This window comes from Excalfactoria chinensis, chromosome 22 (assembly GCF_039878825.1).
Source record: "Excalfactoria chinensis isolate bCotChi1 chromosome 22, bCotChi1.hap2, whole genome shotgun sequence".
In the NCBI taxonomy this organism is placed as follows: domain Eukaryota; kingdom Metazoa; phylum Chordata; class Aves; order Galliformes; family Phasianidae; genus Excalfactoria; species Excalfactoria chinensis.
In genome coordinates this window covers 4,501,776-4,526,405 of record NC_092846.1, presented here as the reverse complement: position 1 = coordinate 4,526,405, position 24,630 = coordinate 4,501,776, and the positions used below count along the sequence as shown (strand labels likewise).

Sequence of the window (24,630 nt, the reverse complement as noted above, 5' to 3'; positions counted from 1 at the left end):
CTCCCGCAGTGCTGGCTGAGCTGATTGATTCCAGGCAGCCCAGGGGACGATGCCGTATGGGGAGCACAGCATCCTCAGCACTGTGCCCTGGGGATCCCACAGCAAAACACCCTCCTTCCTCCCACCCATCCCTGTCCTTTCAGCAGGACCCAAGAGATCCGTTCCTCTTTTTCCCCCCCCATTCACATTTAAACTCTCCCCAGTAATGTGGCACAGCCCGCAGCTTTGGGGAACGAGTTTTGCTTTGGAGGAGCCCAACGTGCAGCCCCGTGAGCGGGGCCGGGGGTCTCCCAGCACACAGCCGCCCGTGGGTGCCCTCTGGTGGCCGCTCTCACCCCGGCTCTTCCTCCCCATCTCCATCTCCCTGCTCTGCGCTTTTCCCTCCCCAGCAGCGGTTTCACACCGCTCAGCTCAGCGCTTCCACCAGCAGAAAAGCGGAGCTGCCCGTCCCAGCTGTGCCAACAGCACGGAGCCCTCCGGGACACAGAGCCGGGTACGTCACACTGCCTGATGTCAGACACAGAGATAAGAGCTGCAAAACCTCACCCGAGCTCCAGCCAACAGCTCAGCCTGGCTGCCAGCATCCAGCAGCGCGGTGCTCCTCACTGACTGCTCCTCACTGCTCCTCACTGACTGCTCCTCACTGACTGCTTCTCTCTGCTCCTCACTGCTGCTCCAGGCTGATGCTGAGCTCTGTTCCTCAATGAAAGGGCACACGTTATCTTACAAAGGACATTTATTTCGTTTGAGGAAGCTTATATTACATGCATGGACCGAAGGCAGAACAACAGCAAACAGGCTGGGGTTCATCCAGGCTGCCATCAGCATTTCTGGAACAAACCAGGTCAAAGTCGAGAATCATTTTGCCCTTAGAAAATACAGCCATCGTACGAGGAATGTTTTTGTTTTCACTTTAATTACTCTTCCCCTGCTTCCTGCCCCCAAGCTGCATATATTCAATGCTCCAGCTTACCAAAAAAGGAGGCAGGAGAGGCCAACCGAACACACATACACGCCCCCCCCCCCCCTCCCCCCATAGCAGACCACTGAGATGGTAGGACTGAATCTAGCTCTATTCAGGGAGAAACACAAACAGAGCACAGGAGTGAAGCTCTTACAACAAACCGCACGCAGCACCCTTCGAGAATGTCACCGGATCAAAACCTTTTGCACGTTGTCCAATGAGATGCCCCAGATCCCATCAGTTCCCTTCAGTCTGACGGGCTTTGAACAAGCAGCCGAATACGCTGCAATATTGACTTCCAAAAATCAAACTCTTGCACTCTTGTCAGTGTCTGCTGGATACGCGCTCACACCCACCGGAGGAAGGCGTCCAGTGCAGCACAGAGCGCAGCCTGCTACAGGCTTATTGTCAGGTATGGAGACACAGAAGCAATGTATTCCTCAGAGCAGGTTGGTAATGTGAACGTCGGGCTGGCACGCGTTTGTTTCCCCACACAGTGACCCTGCTCAGTCCCCCGTCACCTGCGTGGCTTGGCCATCCGAGCTCTGGTTGGTGGACTGGATGAACATGGGCTGCGCGATGTCCTGGCCTGCAGGCATGGTCACTTGCTGGATCTGGTAGAGCTGCTGCCAGACAGAAGCAGGGGAGGGGAGGTCAGTTCTCATCACACGCAGCACGGCTCCCCACGAGCACAGTGTGAGCCCAGAGCAGCTCTCAGGTCTGTGTGAAATCTGCCCTCAGAAGCACACCATGAATTGCCAGCAGACATTTATCACTACATCAGAAAGAAACCTTGTCAATTTCTGATGACTGAGCTCGTGCTGCCTCCACAACAGCCAGCAGCTACACGTTAAGACCTTTATTTGTAAGTTGGTTAGGACTAAAATGGACTGCATTCATCTGCAGCAAACGTGCAACACTGAAGAATCCACCTGAATTAAGAGTGGCACGAGATCCATGACTCTGCCTCTGGTTTGGGTTTGGCTGCAGTAAGCAGCGCTTTGCCTGGAAGAGCTGATGTGCCACAACACACACAAACCCAAAGACAGCCCTTCCAGCTTTGAGTCTGGAGGGATGCAGCACCAGCACACCCTGAGCTCTTACCTGTCCGTCTGTGAACTGGCTGAACTGCTGCTGTCCTTGTTGGACTTCTGTCTGCGTTATCTACAAGGGCAAGAGAAGGACAATGAGTGACAGAGCTTTGGAGTGGGTCAGAACCCCACAGACACTGCAGCCCTCCAAGAGCTTTTCCACTCCTCCAAACTTCACTTGCCCACCATGCGGTGGGACGCATCCCAGGCCAGCAGCCTGTGGTTGTGCTGCTGCTGACTGTAAGTCAGGAACAAAGGACGTGGGATTGAGTCCTCACAAAGCACGTCCTCTGGCTCTCACAAGGAGAACGTGGCCTCCGGGATCTCAGAGAAGCAGCAGCCCTCCTGTCCTCTGAAGGCAGAGCAGAATCCCTTAATGAGCAGCCCCAAAGATCATGAGCCAACTTGCTGGCAGCAGCGCTGGCCTTGATGTGTCACGGCTGCAAAGCTTTCTGAGAGCTCACGCTGCTGCTCCTCCCTCACCCAACCAGAAGAAGTAAAGAGAAGGTTGATGAACCTGCAACCAGCTCAGAAGCAGCAAGGGCTTTACACAGCAGGGCACACACACACACACATGCAGCTTCCACATACAGGTAAAGGAAACATCCGCTGCGCTCCTTGCTTTATTATTCTGATGAAGGTAGACAGGAAGAAAAGAAACTCAGGATCCCTAGCCCAAGAGCTGATAAATTGCACCAGAATTTGCAGTTTCAGGAGGTAGGGAACAACACCGTTAACAGTTAACGCCAGCCCTGCTGTTCGAGTGCATACCTGCTGTGCATTGGTTGCAAGCGTCTGGATCTGCCCCTGGACTACCTGGGTGCCTGACACAGGTTGGGCTAAGCGGATATACTGCAGCTGGCCAGCATTCAACTGAACCTGGAGACAAGCGGAGGGGGCAGGGAAAGAAAATTAAACAGGTAACTGTGTAACCTGAAACACACAAACTTGCCTTCTTGTTTCCACAACAGAAGCCAGGGTAATAGATGACACTGGGGAGCTCCAGCTGATCGCCGGCGGGGGTGAGGAATTAGCACAGGCCCTGCCAGGGCAAGAGCCAAGTCCACAGAACTCCTCCAGGTTCTTGAAGGAAAACCTCAAAGAAGCACAAGGACTTCCTCCTCCAGGACAAGAGGCCAGTTAGTAGCTAAAGTACATTAAGTGCTGTGTTCCAGAGCATCAGGAACACTTATTTGCCCTTTCAGTCACCAGAATGCAGCTCCTGCTTGGATCTATCATTTGGCACACAGACAGCTCTTCCAAGCCAGCTGCACAAAACTCAGAGATATCACAAAGATAATATTTAGGACCCTTAAGTGCAACTCTTATTTACCTGGCAAAGGCCAACACGTTGTGTCAGCCCCGCGTGTCACATTCCAATGCAAGTTCATTTATTTCCTATAGCCCAGATCTTGGATGCCTGGGGAGAGGAGTCTGAGCAGAGCCATCGCAGTAACCTCAGCTCTCAGTTTGGGTTTTCTGTGTCAGAAACAGCTAGTGGGACTGAGGCACACTGAGAAGCAAGAAAAAGGCCACCAGATTGATGCTACCTCTGAATTCTTCGTGCTGCATTATTTAACTTCAGAACATTTTGATTCGCAGCCCTCCAGGGCGTCACATACCTAAATATCTGGAGGTAGGTTCTGTCTTTAAGGAGGGGAAAGGCAGGCACACAGCACACCTCAGCACCACTCAGTGACCACAGCTGGAGTGCCTGGCACACAGTCCTGGCACTGCCACCCACTGCTGCCCTCCCAGCTGTGTCTGAAAGCACCGATGTCATTTCATGAGCAAACCAACTCCACACCAGCAGACGTTTCAGTAGAGGACCCATTGCAGCACTGAGCTCTGCCTGCTGAGCACGTCCTCCACACTGCAGCTTCCTGCTTCCATTTCAACCACCCTCCCAACAGAATGGATGCAAGCAATTCAGAGACTGTCCTTCCAGAGATGAGAGCAACCTCCAAAGAGTCGTCCCAGCAAGGTCAAGGAGAAAGCATGGATGAAATTTAACACAGAATCCACGTGGGCAAACAAATGGCTGCTATGTAATGGATGTTCCACTGCGTTCCTTCCAGCTTCACTCTGTTTAAGAAGGCCATTCTCCCAATGCTCCTACGTTAGCAGATGCTATCAGTTCTGTGTTTCAGCCTTTTGCATTTGTGTCAAGGAAGATTTTGAGCTGAACCTCAACAGACAGCAGAGTGAAAAGAAGAACTGCCAGAAGGTAACAATAATTGCACCAAGACAGGAAGGAGACTTAGGGGAGAAAGAATAAAAGAGGAGCAGACGAGAGCAGCAGTGAAGAGACCAAGGACTGTAACTCTGTGAATGCACACAGTGAGTGCTTCCCAGGCTCTCTGCTCTTGTGGCTCCGTGCTCTGCTGAATTTCACTTGCTGGAAGCAAAGAATGGAAAGGTGTTTCCTCCAGCACAGACTGTGGTTCTTCAACATGCTGCGATTAAGAGGGATCACATTAATTACTGTCAAGGCAGCACTTCTCCTAGGTACTGAAGTGAGAACTGCATTTCATTAGAACACCCCTCCTGAGTTACTCTGTTTTATGGTCTTACACTTATTAGGAACCCAAGCACTCCCCATGACAACAGATGCCCACTCAGGCAGCAGACAGCTCCGTCCCAAGCTGCAATACCAGCAGTGCCTGCGGACAGCCACAAGGCCCAGCTCTTCCAGGCTGCCAGGCAGGATGAGGGTGGAAGAATTCTCCTGGCCATAACCAGGTGCTAATTAAAAAGCCCCCAGTGGCTCGTTCATAAAGCACATCATCAATTACAGCAGCATCACCCATGTGGAGAATGGCATTTCCTGCAGAATGCTTCGGCCCCTTCCAAAGCTGCTTTATAAAGAATTCTTTCCGCAGATCTCCAGGTCCCTTCCTGCAGGGACAAACAGCCTTCGCTGGAGATGACTGGGAAACGAGCTTGAACTTCTTTTATTGCCACGCTGTTATAACAGATTCACACAGGCAGGGGTAGAAATATCTATCCAAAATGCTTTTAAGAAGCATCCAAGAGAGACTTCCATAAAGAAAAGGAGGACAAAAATGCAAGAGAAAGGCAGTGAAGAATGTGGAGAAGAAAAAAGGCTGCTGGTGGTAAAGCGCCATGTTCAGCATGCAGTGCACATCCCTGCTGATCAACACCTGGTGTAGGAATCAGCTGAAGGCTTCAGAGATGAGCAGAAGAGGGAAAGGAACTGGGAGAATGTGGCAGCATGCACAGCCTTAACCTGCCTCGAGATGCTCTGTCAAAGCACAACCATCAGCCAAAGGGAAACCGAGCAAACCTTGACAAACAAGACCTGTGTGAGAGATCAGCTCTGCACGGCTGGGTAAGCCTCATAACAGCAAGAGGAATCACAGACAAAGTGAAGTGCTCATCTTGGCCACCTGTCTGACCTTTGCATTGCTGGTCAAGCAACTGGAAGGATTTTATTGATTTTTACTTTAAGGGGTGTGAAATCTTTCAGGTGGGAACCCAAAGGCTCCATTTTGTTGTCATTAGAAGCTACAAAGAGGGGGAATAAGACATTTTTGGACCCATGTGTTTATCCAGAACACGTGCCAGAATTTACGACTCACTGCGTGCTCAAAATCCCATTCTTAAGGCACAGCAGCCTCATGTTAACGTGGAAGTGAGGAGGTATCTTGCGGTAGCACAAAGCCTTCCCTTCCATCAGCTCAAAGTACTTTGCAGAAACATTGTTTTGTAACATAGGGGTTGATTAATAACTCACAGATGGCTCTTTTCCCACTCAGTCCGACAGGTCGTGGCTCCAGGTTGCAGAGGCAGAACCAAGTAAAGGCAACATAAGTTAATCACGTTTTATTGAAAGCATGCTGTAGTGGAGAACTAATTTATCCAGGAAGTACTTTATGGACTGCTTCCTAATAATGCTATTTCACCCATGGGGAAGCACTACATGGCTTGGATTTATTTCCCCCTTCACATCACACCTGGGCCATTTTCTCTCCCAGTGCAGGAAACACACTCAGTCCAAACTTCCTCTTGCAGTTCAGAAAGCACACACACACACAGCCCCACGCGGAAGCAGCTGCACACAGCTCACTCCCAGCACCACGATGGCTTACCGGGATCTGCTGGATCTCCCCCGTGTTGGTGATTATCTGCTGCATGACTTGCATGGTCTGCCCGGTCCCACTCTGTGCCTGCTGGCTCTGTCCTTGTGGCTGGGCCTGAACAATCTGCACCTGCTGGCCTTCTCCCACCTGCATTGTCACAGGGGTGGTGTCTGCATTCAGAACGGGGCTGAGGCCACACAGTGCAGCACAGCAACAGGCGGGCTGCAGCCGAGCCCCACTGCTCCTCACTGATGCTTCAGACACCACAACAAGACCCAGGTGACCCTGGCTATTAAGGCATCCTGCACGCTTTACAATAACACTTTGAAGAGAGAGCATTATTTTCTGGTTTTACAGACAGCCTCTCTTTGACACAGCTCCCCAACAGACACGCCAAATATGTTAAAGAAAACACACGCATTTCAAATTTCTATAGCCTGTTGGCAGCAGTGAGGACAGGACACTGCAGTGCACGACACGTGGGTGAGCCAAGGGTCCCTGGCACAATGCACAGCCCCGAGCTCTGCTCACACTCACCTGCCCCTGCTGTGGCTGTGCGATGATGATCTGCCCTGGCTGGATGGTGGTTGTAGACGTCGTGGTCTGCTGTCCTTGCTGCTGCCCCTGGACCTGCACTGCAGCAGGCTGCTGAGCAAGTGTGAAATAATACTGCACGGGTTCAGCCGGGGTCACAGCCTGACGCACCTCTTCCTGCAGCACAGCACAGAGTGGGTAAGTGGGGAGGGAACCCGCAGCTGCCCAGTGCAGCCACCACTGAGCACCCCCACAAGCATGAAGGTGTCTTCAGTGCCTCCTTTGTAACACCTTAACTCGAGTAACCCAGAAATAATAACTCAAACCAGGTTTCCTCATTTATGCAGCTATAAGGAAATCAAAACCATTTCCATTATCCTATGTACAATAATGGAGTCACCAATTTCATTATGAGAAGTAAACGTATAAAATTACCACAGCTGAAATCCACACAACTTCTCATCAGCAAATTCCATCATCACCTGCTATCTTAACATAGAATGAACTGCAGATGCACCAGGAAGACTTGCAAAGCCTCCTCTCTCAGCAAAGCCTTCTCCTTAGCCCATGTGCCCAACACAAATCTCAGCCCAGCTCTGTTGTCAAACCCCTGGGAATAGAAGCCCTGCACTCGATGCACGCTGCAGGGCCTTGGTTTATTTATTTAAATCCAGCTTTTCCAGAATAATAACAACTTTGTCTTGTGTCGTGGCTTGACAGCCCGATTCTGCAGGGAGCAGGGATATCTCATGAATGTAAAGGAACAACAGCCTCCAGCTTGCTGTCAGAAGCACGGGCTGGAGTACTGCCATTTTATTTCACCTATTGATGTCTTTGGAAGAGAAAAGCGCCTTATAATTCTAGAGATCCCTACAAAGAAGTAGATCTGGGGCAGTTATCCTAAGTGACAAGTGGTTAATGCCCAAGAATCACAACTCTTGAGCTCCCAGAGGAGCACCGGACCTTGCACCCAGCAGAGGACACAGCTCACCAGATGTTCACTCCATGGCAGAAGGCGTAAACAATCCTCTCCCAGCCACCTCGAGTTCACAGCTGAGAGTGTAGGATGTTTACACATGCTACAGCATGGCAGGGTCCATGTCACACAAGTCCACTTTACTCCCTTGCATTAGAAGAGGCTCACTCACGGCTTACCTTCAGCGTATCCAGCTGGGCAGAAGAAGAATTTCCATTAAACAAAACATACACTGCCTAGATGGGCATCAGGCTTGGGTGGCAGAGCCTCTTCCTTTCAATGCTCTGCTCTCAGAGGGGCAGCCACTCAACGGATTTCTAACAGCACACCAGGAAACAACACCCCAAAGGTTACACTGTTGGCAGCTGGCTGTAATGAAGAAGTGACTCCTGAGCCTGGCTCTCAGCATTACCCCACAGTACTGCGGTCACTGCAGTCACGTACAGCACTTCCTACACACAGCAGCACACGATTAATTCCTACTCGCTTCATCAAATCCTCTAGAGGAGGGATTAATAATAAATTTAAGTCTATATTCTACAGGACAAGTCTGCAGCTAGTCATAAAACTGCAAGCATGGAAGAGCAAAGGCTGCTTCTGTAAAGCCCCATCCTTAGGTACACTATTTCTATAGAGCTCCTATCCTGCTGCTAGCTGAACCCTCAATTAAGGACATCAGCATCTATTCCAGGTCCAGATTTTCCTTGCTGTATGCAAAAATGACTTTAAATACAAATCTGCACCAAGTAAGCTATAATCCATTGCTTGACATCTTTTATTTCCAAGCCGTAGCTTCAGTTACCAGAGCAACATAACAGTCGTGGCTCCCTTCTCAGCTCTTCCTCGTAACCAACACTAAGTTGTCAAACAGAACTCCCCGTGGTAAAGCACAGATTGCACCCCCAGCCAAGGAGTGCAGACCTCCAGCCTACGGGCAGCTACTCTTCAGCACCGTGGAGTAAGAGGAATATTTTCCACTGTAAAGTCCTAAGCTACGTTGGATTTCTCCATCAAACTTCTCCTGCCCTTAGCTGTATTTCTCACAATTCAGCTGAGTGAATCTTTTGGCATCTCTGTGTCAAACCAAAAACAGACAAGCTCCCACTGCAGTCACTTCAGTAGAACTGTGAGGACTTAGCAGGGTCTGTTGGGATAGGAGAAAGGGAGATGGTTTCTAGTTTAAAAGAAGGAGATATGTGGATTGGATATTAGGAAGTCTTTTTACAACAAGGGTGGCGAGGAGTGGCACAGGTTGCACAGAGAGGTGTGGTGCTGTGCTCCTGGAGACTCCCAAGGCCAGGCTGGAGGGGCTCTGAGCACTGATGGAGCTGCGAGGGTCCCTGTCACTGCAGGAGAGCTGGAGCAGGTGGCCTTTTAAAGGTCCCTTCCAATTCAAACGATTCTACAGTTTCAAGACAAAAAGTGAAACAGCAGCTTCCAAACTCCAGGCCCACACTGGGAGCACCATCTCTGCTCACAGTAGGTACTTTCGGCATGTTTGATTTATAGTGGAATACAAGAAACACATCAAAGCAAAGCTTTCCAAGTAAAGCACTTGCCAGAAAGCTGTTTTACCGTTCTCCAGTCTTTCCAGTAGCACTCGGGAGAAGACATTTTAAAGACCACCTCGAACCTTCCAAAGACCTCCAAGAGTATCTAAAAACCAGCTGAAGGAAGCAGGCAAACACAGCCCAGCCGAGTGCTGGATCTGTCTCTGTGCACATCAAGCAGCACGACTGAACTTCAGCCCCACCTCGCTGCAGTTTGGGCACTGCCTCACACACGAGCTCCTGGAGCAACATCTGCTGGCTTCCATGGAACAGCAGCACCCAGGTGACTGCAGCAGCCTGCAGCTGTAAACATCCGACTGAAAGCTCCCACTGACACCTCACAGCTTCCAGTCAAGGATGTTTACAGCAGCGATGACTGCCCCGAAGGATGCGGGAGGTGGAACTGCTGGGCAAAGCCGCCTGGATTCCTTCATGGCAGCCACAGGATGCAGACTCAGCACAGATTTTAAAAGTTCGTTTCTTAATGGTGGCAACGTTTGTTTTCAGAGCTGTTCAGAAACGTTTCTGTCACCTCATTAAATGCCCAAGTGTGGCTTCTGTCATCACCCCTCAATTTCCACCAAAAAAAAAAAGAGAAGAATCTGAGAGCTACAGAGAATAAACATGCATCAAATGGGGCGCAAACATGCTTAAGTCTGAGGCCCTGTACAACCTGATCAGCTCTCTGACAATGAGAGTGAAACCAGCCCACGGAAAGGACAGCCAACAGGGCAACCCTTCTGTCTCACCTGACGCTTCGGAGGCTTCAGTTCATCTCTTGGGACGATATCAATAAGAAAGTCAAACTGGTCGAACTTTGTAATTGCCATGGCAATGTCATTCCTCTGGAACAGCAACAAGAAAAAGGTTTTCAGCTTTAGAAGCATGTTTTGTCATCAGATAAATAAAGCAGAGCTTTTTAATCAAAGGTGTTCATTATGCTTCAGCATTTACAGAACCTCCCCTAGGCAGAATCTACACGTTTGGAGAGAAATAGTATCACAGGTTCTCAACCAAAAGAAGAAACCCAAACATGAGCATTAGGTCAAAGTACTGCAGACCTGAATAGAGGCAGCCAGCGTAAGGCACCACTGCAGTGGGTGTGCTTAAGATCTCAAACCTCCCCACGATTAACAAGAAAAAAAGACTGAATGTCTTAAAAAAATGCAGTCATTTTAACATTCTAGCGAGCCGTCTTGAAAAGCAGGGCTAGCTCAAGGAGCTATTAAAAGCCTCATCTTCATTAACTGAAGGTAAATTCGTAAGGCATTTCTAAGAACTGGAGTTGAGACAGCGATGCCTGCACTGCCTGATGTGGGTAACATTAAGAAGACCATCAATCCTCACATTTCAGGCTAGCTGACATTTCCAAACCCTGCACTGCCCTGGCATTTAAGTGCAAACAATGATCACGCAGAAAGCACAAGAGAGACATCTCTGCTGTATTGTAACAGCATCTTCACCAGGAAGAAAACTTTTATTGAACAGATATCTCTCCTACTTCATTCTCCGTGCCGAGGACTGGATTCAATCCAATTTCCTCCCATAACTCAGACCTCTCCTCTGTAAATTTTTTCCCAAATACTTGATAAGCAGAGGCTGCATTCCTCCAGCTGCACTGCCCATGCGGAGAGCAGCTGTTCTAGGATGGCAGCTGCTGGGGAAGGCAAAGCACTCATACATTAAAACCTGCGTCAATTAAAGATCTTACACATTAGGATCAGGATGTAAGCGCAACTCTGAAATCAGAGCTTGAAAGTTGTTAGCAGGACGTGCCTGAGTTAACACTTGCTGCTCACACAGCGCCTTGTCCTTGGTACACGTGTCACATACATCCTTCCCACAGGAACTGCATTAAAACCCAGGTTAAGGAAGTGGCTTTGGCCTAAATTGAGTGGTCAGACACCCGCCCAACAGGAAACCTTTGGGCTGGAATCAGTCTTGTCTGCTTGCCACTATGGCAATCCCTGCATCAGACTGTGCAGGAGAACCATTTTGTTTTTCATCTTTGGACATTTATTGACACAAACTAACATCCACAAACCTACCTTAGGAGAACTACTACTGAAAAAGCAGACCAGCTGCAAGTCCAACAGATACAGACATCTTCAGCAATTAGAGCAGGTCACAATTAGCAGCCAGCTGCAGCTTTGGGCTTTTTTGTTTTCTTAAATATGGCCACTGTTTGTTTTTAAAACCAAGTTAAGCAAAAAGCATTTAAGTAGCACAACCACAGTGGGCGATGCACTTTGTACCCAGGTTCCTAGTGATAAAAGACACTGTTTACAAAACAAACCTCTTATTATGAAAACAAAGAGTTGGAAACAGTTTCTGAAGCTGCTGAAGGCCAGGTAGGAGCCGCTGTTACCTGCAGAGTCCTGCGCTTGTTGTCTTCTGTGTGGATCCAGGCTCGTAAAGTCAGTTCTGTTATGAATATCTGAGCTGCCTTGGCGAACAACACAGGAGCCTCAGCACTAATCATCTGTAATTAAATGCACAAGTTTTTTGAAGTTACTACCAAGATTCCGGTGCAACAAAGCAGTAGTCAAGGTAACTGCATAATGTTACTCAGATCTGAATGGCTGCGCTGTTTAACAGTGAGGTTTGGGGAATTTCCCCATCAGTGGATCCATGGGTCTGACAGCCCAAAGAGCCTCCAGTTAGATGTGGTGCTAAGAGTACTGATCACATAGAGTTTGCCTTCAAAGCCTGCCTCGCACACACCTGGTCAGGTGCTACTCTTTGTGCTGGGTTATGTTGAGCCAGCAACTTGCAGCTCTGAACTGCATCAAGGCATACTCAGCTGTGAGCATCACCCAGCAGCTTCTGCTGGCAGTGCTGGGCACACGCAAGTGATCCTGAACCAGGGCAGAAGCTGAAGAGAGCCTGGTCCTTACTTCATAGTTGTACCATTAAGATAATCTGAAATGAATGCAGAAACTGCAAAGGAGGTTTGGAGACACAGATAAAGACCATGCGCCTCACCAAATTCCTTTCCCTTAAAAAGCATCCCGCTCAAGTTTTGCTCACGTTGAGCAGTTTCATTATTAGCTGGTTTGGCATTAGTGCTGAATCCCAAGTACAGGCTCCTTCTTAAATAACACCAGGAGGAATGCCAAAGACTCTTTTCCCCCTTAAATTTCACCTTCCCTTCGTTATCACAAACCTGGCATTCACTCGCTTCAGACAGTAAATTGGGACCTGAGGGGGTTGGGTTCCTTGCGGCTGCAGGCTGAAAGAATAGCTCCCTTGGACAGGAAGACAACACACACCTTTTTCTGACTCTCATTTAACATTTAAAGGCTGTCCTAGGAGAAGGATGGTGTCACATTGAGAATAAGAGTGCAAACCATTCTTTTTCTCTCTTAGGAGAGCCACGTCTAATGGACTCTTCCTATTTAAACAAACAGGACTGCTGGAACAGGGGAAGACTCAACATGCACGTGGTTTTCCTCCCCTTCCTTCTTCTACTCTGCTAACCTTTCCCAGCCAACTTTATCAGACACACGTCAAAGATTCAGCTCAAATATCAGTACCAATCCAACGTTACCTACCTAAGTTATTACTTTTCCACACAACAGTGCAGCACATTTAAGTGCTATCACTATCCACGCTGAACCACCCACAGCTTTGGGAAAGGAAGAGTCAAGAAAAACAAGGAAACATGAGAAAAGATGGTTCAGCACCAGGAAGAAAAAGCCAAGAAACCAAGAAATACCCAGAATTACGCAGCAGGTTGATATTTAACAACAGAAAGCAGAGCTGAGAAAGTCTTCAGCAAAGATCCCAAGTGATCTTGCTTTCCCAGCTCAGTTTAATTACACCAGGGCAGCTAACAGTGCATTCTGGTAATTGTTCCGTAAAGTACCTTAAAATAATGATAACAATGACAATATCAAATAATGAAGGAATTGTAGCTACAGTGTCCACCAAAAGGGTCATAAACACTGAAGACAAAAGCCCTGAGAGTACCTTCACATCTTCATCTAGTTTCATTATCTTCTTAATCCGAGCCAGGGGCAGCTCCTGAACCCTGAAGTCTTTCTGCAGAGAGATTCACATTTGAGACTCATTAGTGCCACTTAACTGAAAACAGAGGTAAGAAATGTTAAAACAAATTGGTGCTGTCTGAAACTGAACCGGCTAAAACTCGATAGAAATAACCCATTTTCTTTCAGGTATGGCAACTCCTCCTCAGATCTGAGCATTCCCATCCGCCTGCCTGTATTTCATACAGCACAGCTGTACTTCAGCCTCCTGTCAGACACTTGCATTTACAGCTTCACCTCAAAGTTGAAGTCCTTCTGAGGAACAGAATGTTTCTGAAGTTATAAATAGATGCAGAAATGTGTATTTGAAGCAACTAATTCAATTAGGTGTCTTAGGACCGAGAAAGCAATGGAATTTGCAAGGACTCGCTAGAGGAAATGAAGGCAAATAAGAGCTGTGTTGCCATAGGATGAAATCTCTGCTCTACTTGCACTTCCCTGCTGCCCAGCACCAGTTTTAGTGTCAAGAGCCCTGCAAAACCTTGCCTACTCCTGTTTTTAAATGGATTTCTTGCCATTTCCCAGCAAAGGGAACTGCTGACTCAGAATGGTGTAAGGATGGTTTGGGAGGCAGTGAGGAGAGGAGGCCATCACTGCAGTGAATCACCCTGCCCTGCTTGCTGCTTGCAGCTGCTCAGCAACGGAGATGCACTGAGACTCTGTGTGGGTTTATTTTGTTAAGCTCTTTCCTTTTTAAAGCGCCCCGTGAGCTCTGGGCCTCAAGGAAAGATGACGACAAAATCCCTAATTTGTGACTCTTAATGGTGATAATTATTCCACTTCCACAAACAGAAGTGCAAGCAGACACTTGCAGCTACGAGTGCACTGCACAAGCACAACCCTATTAAAACCATCAGAGAACAGAGACAGTGGGAGAAACCAGAGCAATTGAAAGCGCCTTTATTCCTTTAAGGCTGACAGGCAAATGTCACATAAATCAAAATCAATACGCAAGTACCACGGTGAAGGGAAGCGTGACCACTACTGGCTACTGCCCAGCACAACTGACTGCAGACACCAATTCCTCATCTTTTCTTTTTTCCAAATTAGGTCTCAATGTTTTCTCAGGCCATTTCTCGCTCACCGTGGAGCCGCAGTGCTTGTTTCAGCCTAATTCTGCTTCCTGCTTCTCCAAGAGAATGCTACAGCCCCTTTGTCCTGCACGACACAGGACAGCCCAGTGATCCCAGCTCCCACAGAGCAGCTCCCTTGTTTCTTCCCTGCATTCCTGCTAGTGACGGCACATTTCAAACGCCCCAAAGCAGGGAGCTGTGCAAAGCAGGCCTTCCATCACAGCTGCTGTCACCTGCACAACAACACAGCGCACGCAGATGAGCTCTGAGGTCACTTCCACCCACGTGCACGGCAGCACAAGATGTACACACATTTCAGGATTTGATTGCGCTGGGAACAGCCCCATTCAGATGTTCTGCACTTAATCTTTTTCCTTGCTATCTCTGGTGTCTCCAGTTAATTTCCAGTGACTTCCTACCTTGCCGTGCAATAAATAGCTTCGCATGGCAGTTAAATATTAAGCTGCCCATGCTTGATAAGCTGTGGAGTAAACCCCTTTCATGTGAAGACAAAGACAAACTACAGCTCTTGAACACAAGAGTTCACCACAGTAAAAGAAGAAAGTAATTAATTCTGGTTATGCATACAAAATTCCACATCTGTTCCTGCAATCAACTATCTGCACGCAGGCAGAAAAAAAGCAGCTTATCTTCCAACCACTGGATTGGGGTTTTCACTTTGAACAGCCCATCTTCAACTGGAGTTCTTTTGTTTTCACTTGCATTACAAGCTCAGGAGTGTGCCTGCAGGTCTGCTGCATCACAGCCATCTCTCCATCTCCATTTTCATTACGTGCCCTTGTTCTCAAGCACAGCTCTTCTGGGGATGGAAAAATAGAAGCTACTTGGTCCAATTCCTATTCTCAGCCTCTATGTGATTTTCTTTTTTCTTTTAATGCAATGTCTTTAAATTAATAAGGCATGTGATAACGATGCACTTGGCATTCAAGTGATTTTCAAGACTTCAGGCTTGTCAAAGGAGGCGGTTCTCAAAGAGCACAAGTGTTCTATACAGAAGATGAAAACCAAAAATTCATTCACAAAATTGCCACTGTCTGCCAATAGCCAGATGTTTGAGTTTATAAAGGAGAAAGGGAGGATTAAGAGTCGTATTTTGATAAGGGTAGTGGAAGTAACTCTTGTCACTTATTTTGCATTACTGAAGTTGAGAAGCAGTAGAGCAGCCTGTGCATTACAGCGTGAGTTACAATCCCAAATCCCTCAACCTTCTGTTAGCTCGAACCACTGAAGGCAGCTCCACTTCCACCTGCAGAACATTCTGAATTCCATCACAGGTTCTTTCGAAGCAACGTGACCCACTGAGGCACTCACCACCGTGAGGTTGCGGATCTCCTCCATGACGCGGGGCCAGAAGGACTGCAGGCTCTGCTGGGCATCGCTGCTGCTGCCTGTGCCGAAGCTGCCATCTGTAGACATGCTGGAAACTGGGAGAAAACAGAACAAGCATCAGCAAGCAGGGGGGGATGCAGGCATCCAGAGATCCCCTCCAAGTCCCAGGAACGCAGGGAGGGCCCAGCCTGGCCAATCACCAGGTAATCATCCGGGTATGCCAGGCTGTGTCTCAGCAGCCACGTAAAGATACTCATAACCTCTGAAAGTGGTTCTGTATGTTGTTTTGTATTTTCCCAACGACTACAAAACAATATATAACAAAAAAAGGAATTGAAAACAAAAGTACTCTCCTCATTCCCTTATTAGAGTTCTGCCTTCTCACAGGGACTTACAGAACACAACCAGTGCTCGGTCACAGCCCACACTGCAGTGTGCACCAACTGTAAAGTCATTTACTCTAGTGCTTCTTACAGCCAACAACAGGGCAGAACACAGCAGCGAATCCCCTCAAGGTGAAGAGACAATGTCAAGGTCAGCCTGATATTATTTCTAAAAAGCTTAATTAAACAAATTCTTCTGTGCCCGTTAAAAAGGTGTCAGTGTGCACAGACTGCACTCTCTGGAAGCACAGCGGGATGCCCAACGGGGACCATGGAGCAGGCAGCCATGCCCAGCTTGGTGCAGGACCTGCTGCTCCCAGCACAGAAGCATTTGGGCAGACACCAAAGGAGCTGCTGAGCACCTCTTGAGTGAGCACAAGCACGGAGCCCCACGTTCGTGATGCTAAACACTCCTGGGGACACCCCAAGCTGCTCTGAGGTCCCCACAGGATGACATGGATGTACAAAGAAGACATCCCTGAGCAATCCTGCAAGCATTGGAGGAAGACTGTAAAGAAAACAGAAAAACCCAAACTTCCATGCAAACCCTCAGTGTTGGCTCTGTGAAACCAACTTTAATAACGGAACCATTCCTGCACCATTAGGTAAGTTCCTTCACCCGGGGGAACTGCATTCCTGTGCTTTAAGAATGCCTCCTATCAGGAGAAGCACCAGCAGAAAAAACACCGCAGTGCAGAGCTGGAGATAAACCCCCCGGAGCTAATGGGAAGGCAGCTCCTGTGGGCTCGTGGCATCAGCATCTCACCCTGTTTGTCTGCTTCGATATGCAAGGAGCTTTGACAGCTTCCTTCCACTTTGCCTTCCCCACCCCAGCACTTCCTCCTGTGGATCCCCACAAGCTCCAGGCTCTCCCACCTCATCCTGCTGCTGAATAACAGAGACTCAAACCCATTTCACATTAGACACAAGCAAACAAATCCCAAAGCCCAAGGCCTCCAAAGCACACACCAGGTAAGAAATAGGCATGTAAGAATAGCAGAGTGAGCTGCACCCACCCCGACACCAAGCACCCCCTCTGCACAGCCCCAGGGTGCCCCATGAGGGATAACATTCTGTTTCCAGACACAGGGAAAAGGAATGGGAGGCCAAAATGCTGAGGCCTGGGCATAAAATGCCTGGAGGTGATTACAGAGCAGATTAGCCAGCACATCTCAAGAACTAAGGCAGCAACACTTTGCAATTAGAGCTTTTCTGCTCACCAGAGCAGAACACCTTTTGCAGATGTTAAACTTACAAAACCCTGTGGCAGCTGACAAGTGCTTAAGGACCTCACTTCCTAGGAGCAGCCATGAAGACACCGCTGCTGTCTGTGGTTGCTTTGTTTTTAAATAGAGCCCCAGCAAGGATCTTTCTTTAATGCCTGGGAAGGAGAAGCAGCCAAACAAAGCTGTCTCCCCCTGGACGCCTTGATGCCCACTCAAGCAATAAGTTGCTATTGGAAACACAAGCTGCAGAACAACTGCAAACTAAACTCAGAGCTCTGATCTCACAGTTCCACTTGGAGGTCCTCAAATGGATGGAAGCAGCCATACAGGGCAGGAGATGGGGCACTGCCACAGGGCCAGGCGTGAGCACAGCCTCCATCTCCCACCTCCAGCCCTAAGTTGGCCATGCCCAGCAGCAGCTGAACAAACCGGGTGGGTGGAAAGCAGATCTAAATGCAATTTATCCAAATAACTGAAGGGATATGCAAACTAAGAGCGCCAGAGGGACGCACTGAGAAGCTGTGAGGCTCTTGGGGAAGGAGGAACCAGCTCCCACCACCAGGCATCTGCTGCTGGGCAGAGCTGCCAGGTGCTTTGCATGGCACAGCGATGTTCCCAGGCTGGCTTGGTGAGAAAGAGCCCATCCTGCAGCGTTCCATGGCAGCAGCAGCACGTTCCTTCCCAGCACCTTCAGGATGTGGCTCAACCTGCAGCGAGATGGAGGCTGCAAAGAAACAAGACAGAAGCGCAGCCAAATGCTGTGCCTCAACACCCTCAACTGCAGGTACAGAAGTGTTTAACTGAAAACTGCCATTGCGTGTCCTTCCCCCATAAGAGTCTATCACCATTCCACTGTGGAATTATGGAATTATCACCTCTGCAGACAGGGCTTTGAAGATCCACCACCCCAAAAGCCACCCGACTCTGTTGGTTTTACACTTCCTATCACACAAACCCATGAGAAGCCTAATTATTAGGAAGGGGCGTTACAGGAACAAAAGCAGCAGTGCATTTCCTTTCATCTTACTAGTTTTTGACATGGCAAAGAACAAAAAGCAATGCCTCTGCCTGCATGCAGCAGAACCCTGAAGTATGAAGAACGGATCCACAGAGCTGAAAAGTGAGTATCTGGAACAAGCACTCCTCTGACATTCAGCACTACTTCCAGCGCGATGCTCTCACTGCAGCGCTCTGTTTTGGGAGCCTGTCCCTTGATTAAAAAGTAAGATGTGCACAGCCCACTTGCATATCTAAAGAATGAGCTCTTCGTAGCAAGAAGTGCCAGACACCTGATCCTGCCCAAATCAGGAGGAACAATCTAGCAATGCTGAACTAGTTTCACAAGAGGCACATACAGGTTTACACGAATCCAGTAACACATTTCTCTAAATGGTGGCAGAGGAGTCTTCAATGTATGACAGCCACGTGCCAGCAGCCCCTGCAAGATCCTGCTCTCATTATGGCCATTAGGATATCTGAGGGAGCAGCAGAGCCCCAAACAGAGCACCAGTCCAGTCTGGAACGGGCTACACCAACCATGGGACTGGGCGGCCTTTGTGATGGCTGACGCTATGCTGACAGCACATCTCCGTGCTGTGAGGAGCTGCGCTGCTTTGTGTGCCATCACACCTCGTGCAACCTCACTATAAAACAAACCTTTGGAAGTCATGCTGAAGCGCTGCCACTGAGCTGCCTCAACTCACTGCACAGCTCCTCTGCTACGAGAGCCACTCAAGGTAACACACGTCACCTTCTAACTCCCACCCAAACCTCCTTTCCTGAAATAAGGTCACGTTTATTGCAATTCTAACATCATGCTTAGATGGTTTTTGGGAACCATTTATCCGAGCGATGTGGGAACTCTTCTCCATTTCCACAGAGCAGCCCTGCAGAGCCTTGCAGGCAGTGGGAAAAGGCCACGCTCACAAACCTACAAAGATCCTCAAGTTCTGCTCTCGATGAAAACAAACTTCCAACCTCTTCTAAGTAAATTCCAGAGGTTTCTGCCTAACCACCATAATTCAAAACAAGCACTTCCTTCCAGCGTGCCATTATAAGAAGCTTCTGCAATCCCCTGGTTTATTTTTAACCTCTCCTTCTTGCAGCACTGCACACACAGCTGGTACCGTAACCCCGTGATGTCGGCATGGAGGATCATGGCAGGCTGGGCAAGGTGTGCATCTGGACACTTCTTGTGTTCAATAAGATGAAAACTGACCACGACAGACGGGGGAGCTGAATGCTGGACTGCTACCTGTGGAGGACACAGAGCACACCTTGCTGCAGGTTGGTAAGAGAAGGCTGCACAAACAAGTCAGAAAGGGCTGAGCTCGAGTTGCTCTTGCCTTGGGGCAGAAAAACAAACAAGATGACCTCTTCAGGTGCCTTCCAGCCCTTTCTTTTTGAACTATTTAGCAGTATATATTTTATCTTCAAAGCGCTGTTTGAACATTAACTCCCTCGTACCTCTGACGTGTTACTTGTTTTCATTCCTGCAAGGCACGGCGTTTGATTTAAGCCCAAATCAGCCACAACACCAAGGAGAGGTTCTGGATCTGTGCTTCCACCAGCACCCAACTCCTCAACCCCGGCTCCAGTGGGACTGCGGCTGGGCTCTGCCCACATGCCCCATCCACCCTGCACCAATCCTGTGCCCCTCGTACTCCCAGCACAGCCACCTGCTTTGTGCAGGCTGGGGCCGGAGGAGCACAGCTGGACTCAGGGTGGTGGTGTTGCTGTGGATCCTGCAGAGGGGACACAGAACAGAGAAGCCCACCAGCTTCATTCACACAGCACAAACTGTGCATGTGCTCAGAGGATTAGCACCTTGCTTACATTCGTACAGGACACAGCATGACCCAGCAATGACCATGACAGGCAGAGGGACACAGCAGTCTCAGACAGGCTGGCTTCACTCCTTCAGGACAGGAAGAGTGACAGCAATCACACTCACTCTTACAGAAACCCGAGGTCACTGCAATGCATGAGTGACCTGACAGCACTGCTAAAAGCCCAGCAGGGCCCATCCTGAGCTGTGCACACAGTGCTGCTATCACAACCCCCAGCAGCACCGCATGGCACAGAACTGAGCTTCAGCTCGAGAGCTGCCTGCTCACAGCTGCACCGAGTCCAAAACTGGGCTGCAAACCTTCAACCACCACGTGGAAAAGAACGCCGGCACAGTTTTCTTTTGGAAGGTAAAGCAAACAAGATAATCTGAATTGCTGTTTGCACTGGTTATTTTACTTCCCTTTCTTCTTTGAATGAAAGAGCACAAGGGTCATACTTGATATTTGGATTTTCAACAGTTAAACATTATTAAATAGTTGCTCATCTAGGGCAGTTATGCTCCGCTTTCAATGCAGTCTTAAGCGCTGTGTGTTTCTTTGCTCTCCTGCTGCACTTTTAGGCTCAGTCACCACTGTCCTGCCAGAGGGAAAGGCAGAAAGAAGGATTAAAACTACACCTAAACAGCAGCAGAAGTGTGAATGGCAAACAGGAGGTGATCACAAACCCTTGTGACAGCTGTAGGCAGAGGGAAAGGCTGCCCCAGCTCTAAGCATGGCTTCTGAGAACTCTGCTGCTCTTGGTAGAAAGATGAAATGAAAATGCAGCTTCTAGGGGCTGCAGGGCTCTTTGTCCTGTAGGGATTATCATAATGCTTGATGTTCTTATTTCCTTCTTGACTCAATCATCAATTAAATTAACAAACAGCATCCCGCAGAAATTACAAGTAATCATTTTCATAACACAGCCATGAGCTTTTTGCCTCCCAAGGTCAGAAAGCCTCACTTCAATGAAGCACAACCTGCAGTGCTCCACGGGCAGGCAGAACGCTGTCAGGAGGCTTTCACTTCATTTTATGATCTTGTACTGTAAACACCCAAATCTACACTCTTATGGGTCACCTTTGGTGAATACAGACAGCCTGAAGTGACCCACTTTGACTCATCAGGCAGCGACCAAACAGGACAGCGAGCCATAGACAACAGGAGAAAATCCCTACAGAGAGATCTCAGCATGCAGAATTGTTGGGTTCTGAGCAATACACAACAGGAGCTTCCTCAGCAGTACCCAGCGTTTGCTCACACTGACAATGCCCCCGTAACAGATCTTTGGCCTCTCTGAAGCACAATAGCACAACAAGAAAGAGTTGAAGTTAACCGTACCAATCTGATTCACTTCCAGTGCAGGCAGCCCGATAAGCTGCTTCCTGTACCCACACCACTGGAATACAGATGTCACGCTGCATTGTATAAATATCAGATCCCAGGCCAATTCAAGGAACCCAACAATACAAACACCAACACCAGCTCTGAAGGTGACCTCCTGCAGGCCCCCACCAGGCTCCGAGTGCCTCAACCAGCTTCCCACAACAACCCCACGTCCTCTGTGCCTTCTTTGCTTATGCTGCCAGCTGTGTTAGTACAAGAAATAACCATTGAGCAAGCTCAAGATCCGAAATATGATGAACGCTGGATGTGATAAAGACTCTGGCTACCTCTCAAAAGCATGGAGCAGCTGAATACATCCAAAATACATGGAAAAAGCAGCTTAAAATGGCTCATCTCTACGCACAGAGGCCAGCAGTGACCTTCTTGCTAGCGGCAATGCCCAGGTGAACCACAGCCACTTCAGGTGCTGCTGCTGCCCCACAATGACCTGGAGCAGCCACTGGTACCAACAGGGGATGGTTTCCCTCTGCCCCGTTCAGACTTGCAACCACATGAAGCCAAAGAAAGCTGAGCCTGAGGAAGGACAATGCTTTTCACCAGTGACACTCAGAGGCTGCAGCAACTCAGGTTGCAACCAGAGCCCAGTGTGGTCCCTCAGTTACAGGTGGCATCACCGAGGGTTGAGCTCAGGGAGCGCGCCCAGCCCTGCCACAAGATGCACAACGTAATTACCTCCAGTTCTGAGAACAGCGATTGTGAAGCCAGCAATCTGGAGCTGGAGAACAAAAAGCTCTGAAGTGGGCTCAGCGCACCGACTTGTGTCCTGCAGCCCCACCGGCACTGCAAGGACATGCCAGCAGCAGCCAACATCCCACTGCGTTGCAGGGTGAGGAATGCCTGCAATGTGCACTTCATTCCGAGCTGCACACCGTTCCCCGTGCCCGCAGAGCTCTGGGTGAGGGGAGCAGCTTCATTTTTCAACTTGCATTCTTTTTTGTTTTCCATTCCCGGCCAAAGTGCCGTAAACAAACTTTGTCCTTCATTCTGGAGGCCGGGAGCCGCGGCATCTCAAGGTCACTGCTGCTGATGTGGGGAGGCCTCACTCGGGCACTCGGCTGCAGCTCAGCACCGGCTCCAGGCCCGGGCCCGGGTTCCCCCGAGGCTGCCCTCTCACCCATGTCGCTCTCAGCTCGCTGGCCGTGCTGTGTGCCCAGCAGTGCTCGGCCTCTCGGTGACCTTCAGTGTTCGGTGGCAAACGGGAGAGAAAACAAAGGGCCGCGGGCAGCGGGCAGGAGCCTGGAGGCGGCTGGGGGCCCGATGCCTCCGGTGCCGTTGGGCCGCAGAGGCCGGGCGTCAGCGCCAGCTCCCGCATCCCCCTTTATCTCCTTCCCCCCACCCCCAGCCCCACGGCACGGCGGGCACCGGGGAAGGCGCTGCCATTTTGTGCCCCCCCCTCAATCCACGCTCCCGGTTGGCGGCCCCGAGGCGGCGCAGCGCTACGCACGGCTCAGCCCCGGATGACCCCTCCGTTCACCCCCCCGCACCCCCTGCTCTCCTCCAGGCCGGGGCTCAGCCCGGGGCGCAGAGCCGCGCCGGCAGCTCCTCCATCCGCGCGGAGCGGAGGCCCCGAGCGGGGCCGGGCGGTGCCGTCGCCGCGCTGTCACCGGGCCGCGGCCGCCCCCCGCCCAACCCGCGCGGCCCCCGAAAGCGCCACCGACTCACCGAGCCGCGGGGGCCGCCCGCCGGGCTGGACGGGCCGGTGCCGCGGGGCGACGATCCCCGGCTGTCCCGGGCCGGTCCGCCATTCCTTTGTCTTTGAGCTGACCCCTGCCTGCCGGGACTCCGCGTCCCCGCCGGACCGGGGCCCCGGCCCCTTTAACAGCCGCCGCTCAGCCTACCCTGCTGCGCCCACCCCGCCGCGCCCATTGGCTGAGCGCCGCCGGGGGGAGCCGCGGCCCCGAGCGTTGATTGGCTGCCGCCGGCGGCTCGGCCCGGCCGTCCGCTTCCTGCTTTAAAGTTACCTTGAGAGGCAGCGCAGGGGTCAGAGCGGCGCCCGCCAGCGGCCCCCTCGGCGGCGCGGCCTTACGCCCTCGTCTCCCGCTCGATGACGCTGATTGGCCAGCCGACACGCGGAGGGGGCGCGCGGCGCTACCGATTGGCCAGCGCGACTGTCACTCTCGGCAACGCCCCGCCCCCTCCTCCGGCGGCGCGTCACGGGCCGCACAAGTGGGCGGAGCGCCGAGCCGTTCCCGGGGCAGCACCGGGCCGGGTTGGCGGGCGGCAGCTCGTGGGAACCGATACCGGGAAAACAGCAAATACAATGGAAGCGGCGGCTGCGCCCGAGCGCTGCGTTTCGCATCAGCGGTACCGGCTGCACCGGCGGCCACAGCAGCGTCACAACAGGCTGCGGGCGGCTGTCAGCGATGCACCGCGAGCCGCGGGACGAGGCTCAATGCGGTAACGGCAGCTGTTGGTCGCTGGCCGCGCTCCCGTCCTGCCCTCAGCGGCCCCGTTTCCGTTCAGGACCCCGCAGGGTCCCGCACCGCACAACAGCTCGGCCCGCACCACGGCCCGGTCCGCCTCGCACTGTCCCCTTAAGGCGTGCGGAGCGAAAAGGCGCCCAACCAAAGGACCGGCTGTGGGTACCGAGCGGTACCGGACGCGGAGCCCAGCTCTCCGCACGCGGCCCGGCCGAGTCCCGCTCCCGGCCGCAGCCTCAACCCGCGCTCCCCGTCCTCTCCCCGGTCCGCCTCTCGGCAGCCAATCAACGCGCGGCTTCTCTCGCCCGCCTCCCCTCCCGTGGGCCAATCAGCGCGCGCGGCGCGTCTATGCCAATCGGAGCGGCGCCGCCGAATGGGGGGATGGGGGGGGGGAGAGCCCCTCGCGCCGCCCCCGCCCCACGGCCCTCACTAGGCCGCCCGCCACCCCCCGCCGCCGTCCGACCCGCCCCTCACGTACTCACCGTGCCGGTCGGCGCCGCGACCTCCGCCTCCTCCGCCCGGCGGCCACGCTGCCTCCGGCCCGGCTGGCGGGTGGCGGGAAGGAGGGGGAGGGGAGCGGCTGGAGCCAGAGAGCGCGCCCGGCGGCCGAGAAACAAGATGGCGGCGGAGCCGTGAGGCGGCGGGGCGGAGACCACGCCCCTTTCCCTTGGGCCGC

General features: G+C 51.2%; 1 protein-coding gene across 8 annotated transcripts; it reads right to left on the bottom strand.

The window, feature by feature from the left end:
• Positions 1–724: 724 nt before the first annotated feature.
• Positions 725–24,593, bottom strand: NFYC (nuclear transcription factor Y subunit gamma). 8 transcript variants are annotated; one of them, XM_072355569.1, is made up of 10 exons: positions 24,437–24,592; positions 15,673–15,785; positions 13,191–13,262; positions 11,587–11,700; positions 9,968–10,063; positions 6,696–6,869; positions 6,168–6,305; positions 2,827–2,934; positions 2,069–2,128; positions 725–1,587 (listed from the first exon to the last, which is right to left on the bottom strand). In XM_072355569.1, exons 2-10 carry the CDS (start codon positions 15,775–15,777, stop codon positions 1,471–1,473), a joined length of 984 nt encoding a protein of 327 aa, XP_072211670.1. In that variant the 5' UTR covers positions 15,778–15,785; positions 24,437–24,592; the 3' UTR covers positions 725–1,470. The 8 variants fall into 8 exon arrangements, with proteins under 8 accessions (XP_072211670.1, XP_072211669.1, XP_072211672.1 ...); XM_072355568.1 differs by having other exon boundaries at positions 725–1,590; positions 24,437–24,591; XM_072355571.1 differs by lacking the exon at positions 24,437–24,592 and adding an exon at positions 23,496–23,599 and having other exon boundaries at positions 725–1,590.
• Positions 24,594–24,630: the final 37 nt, after the last annotated feature.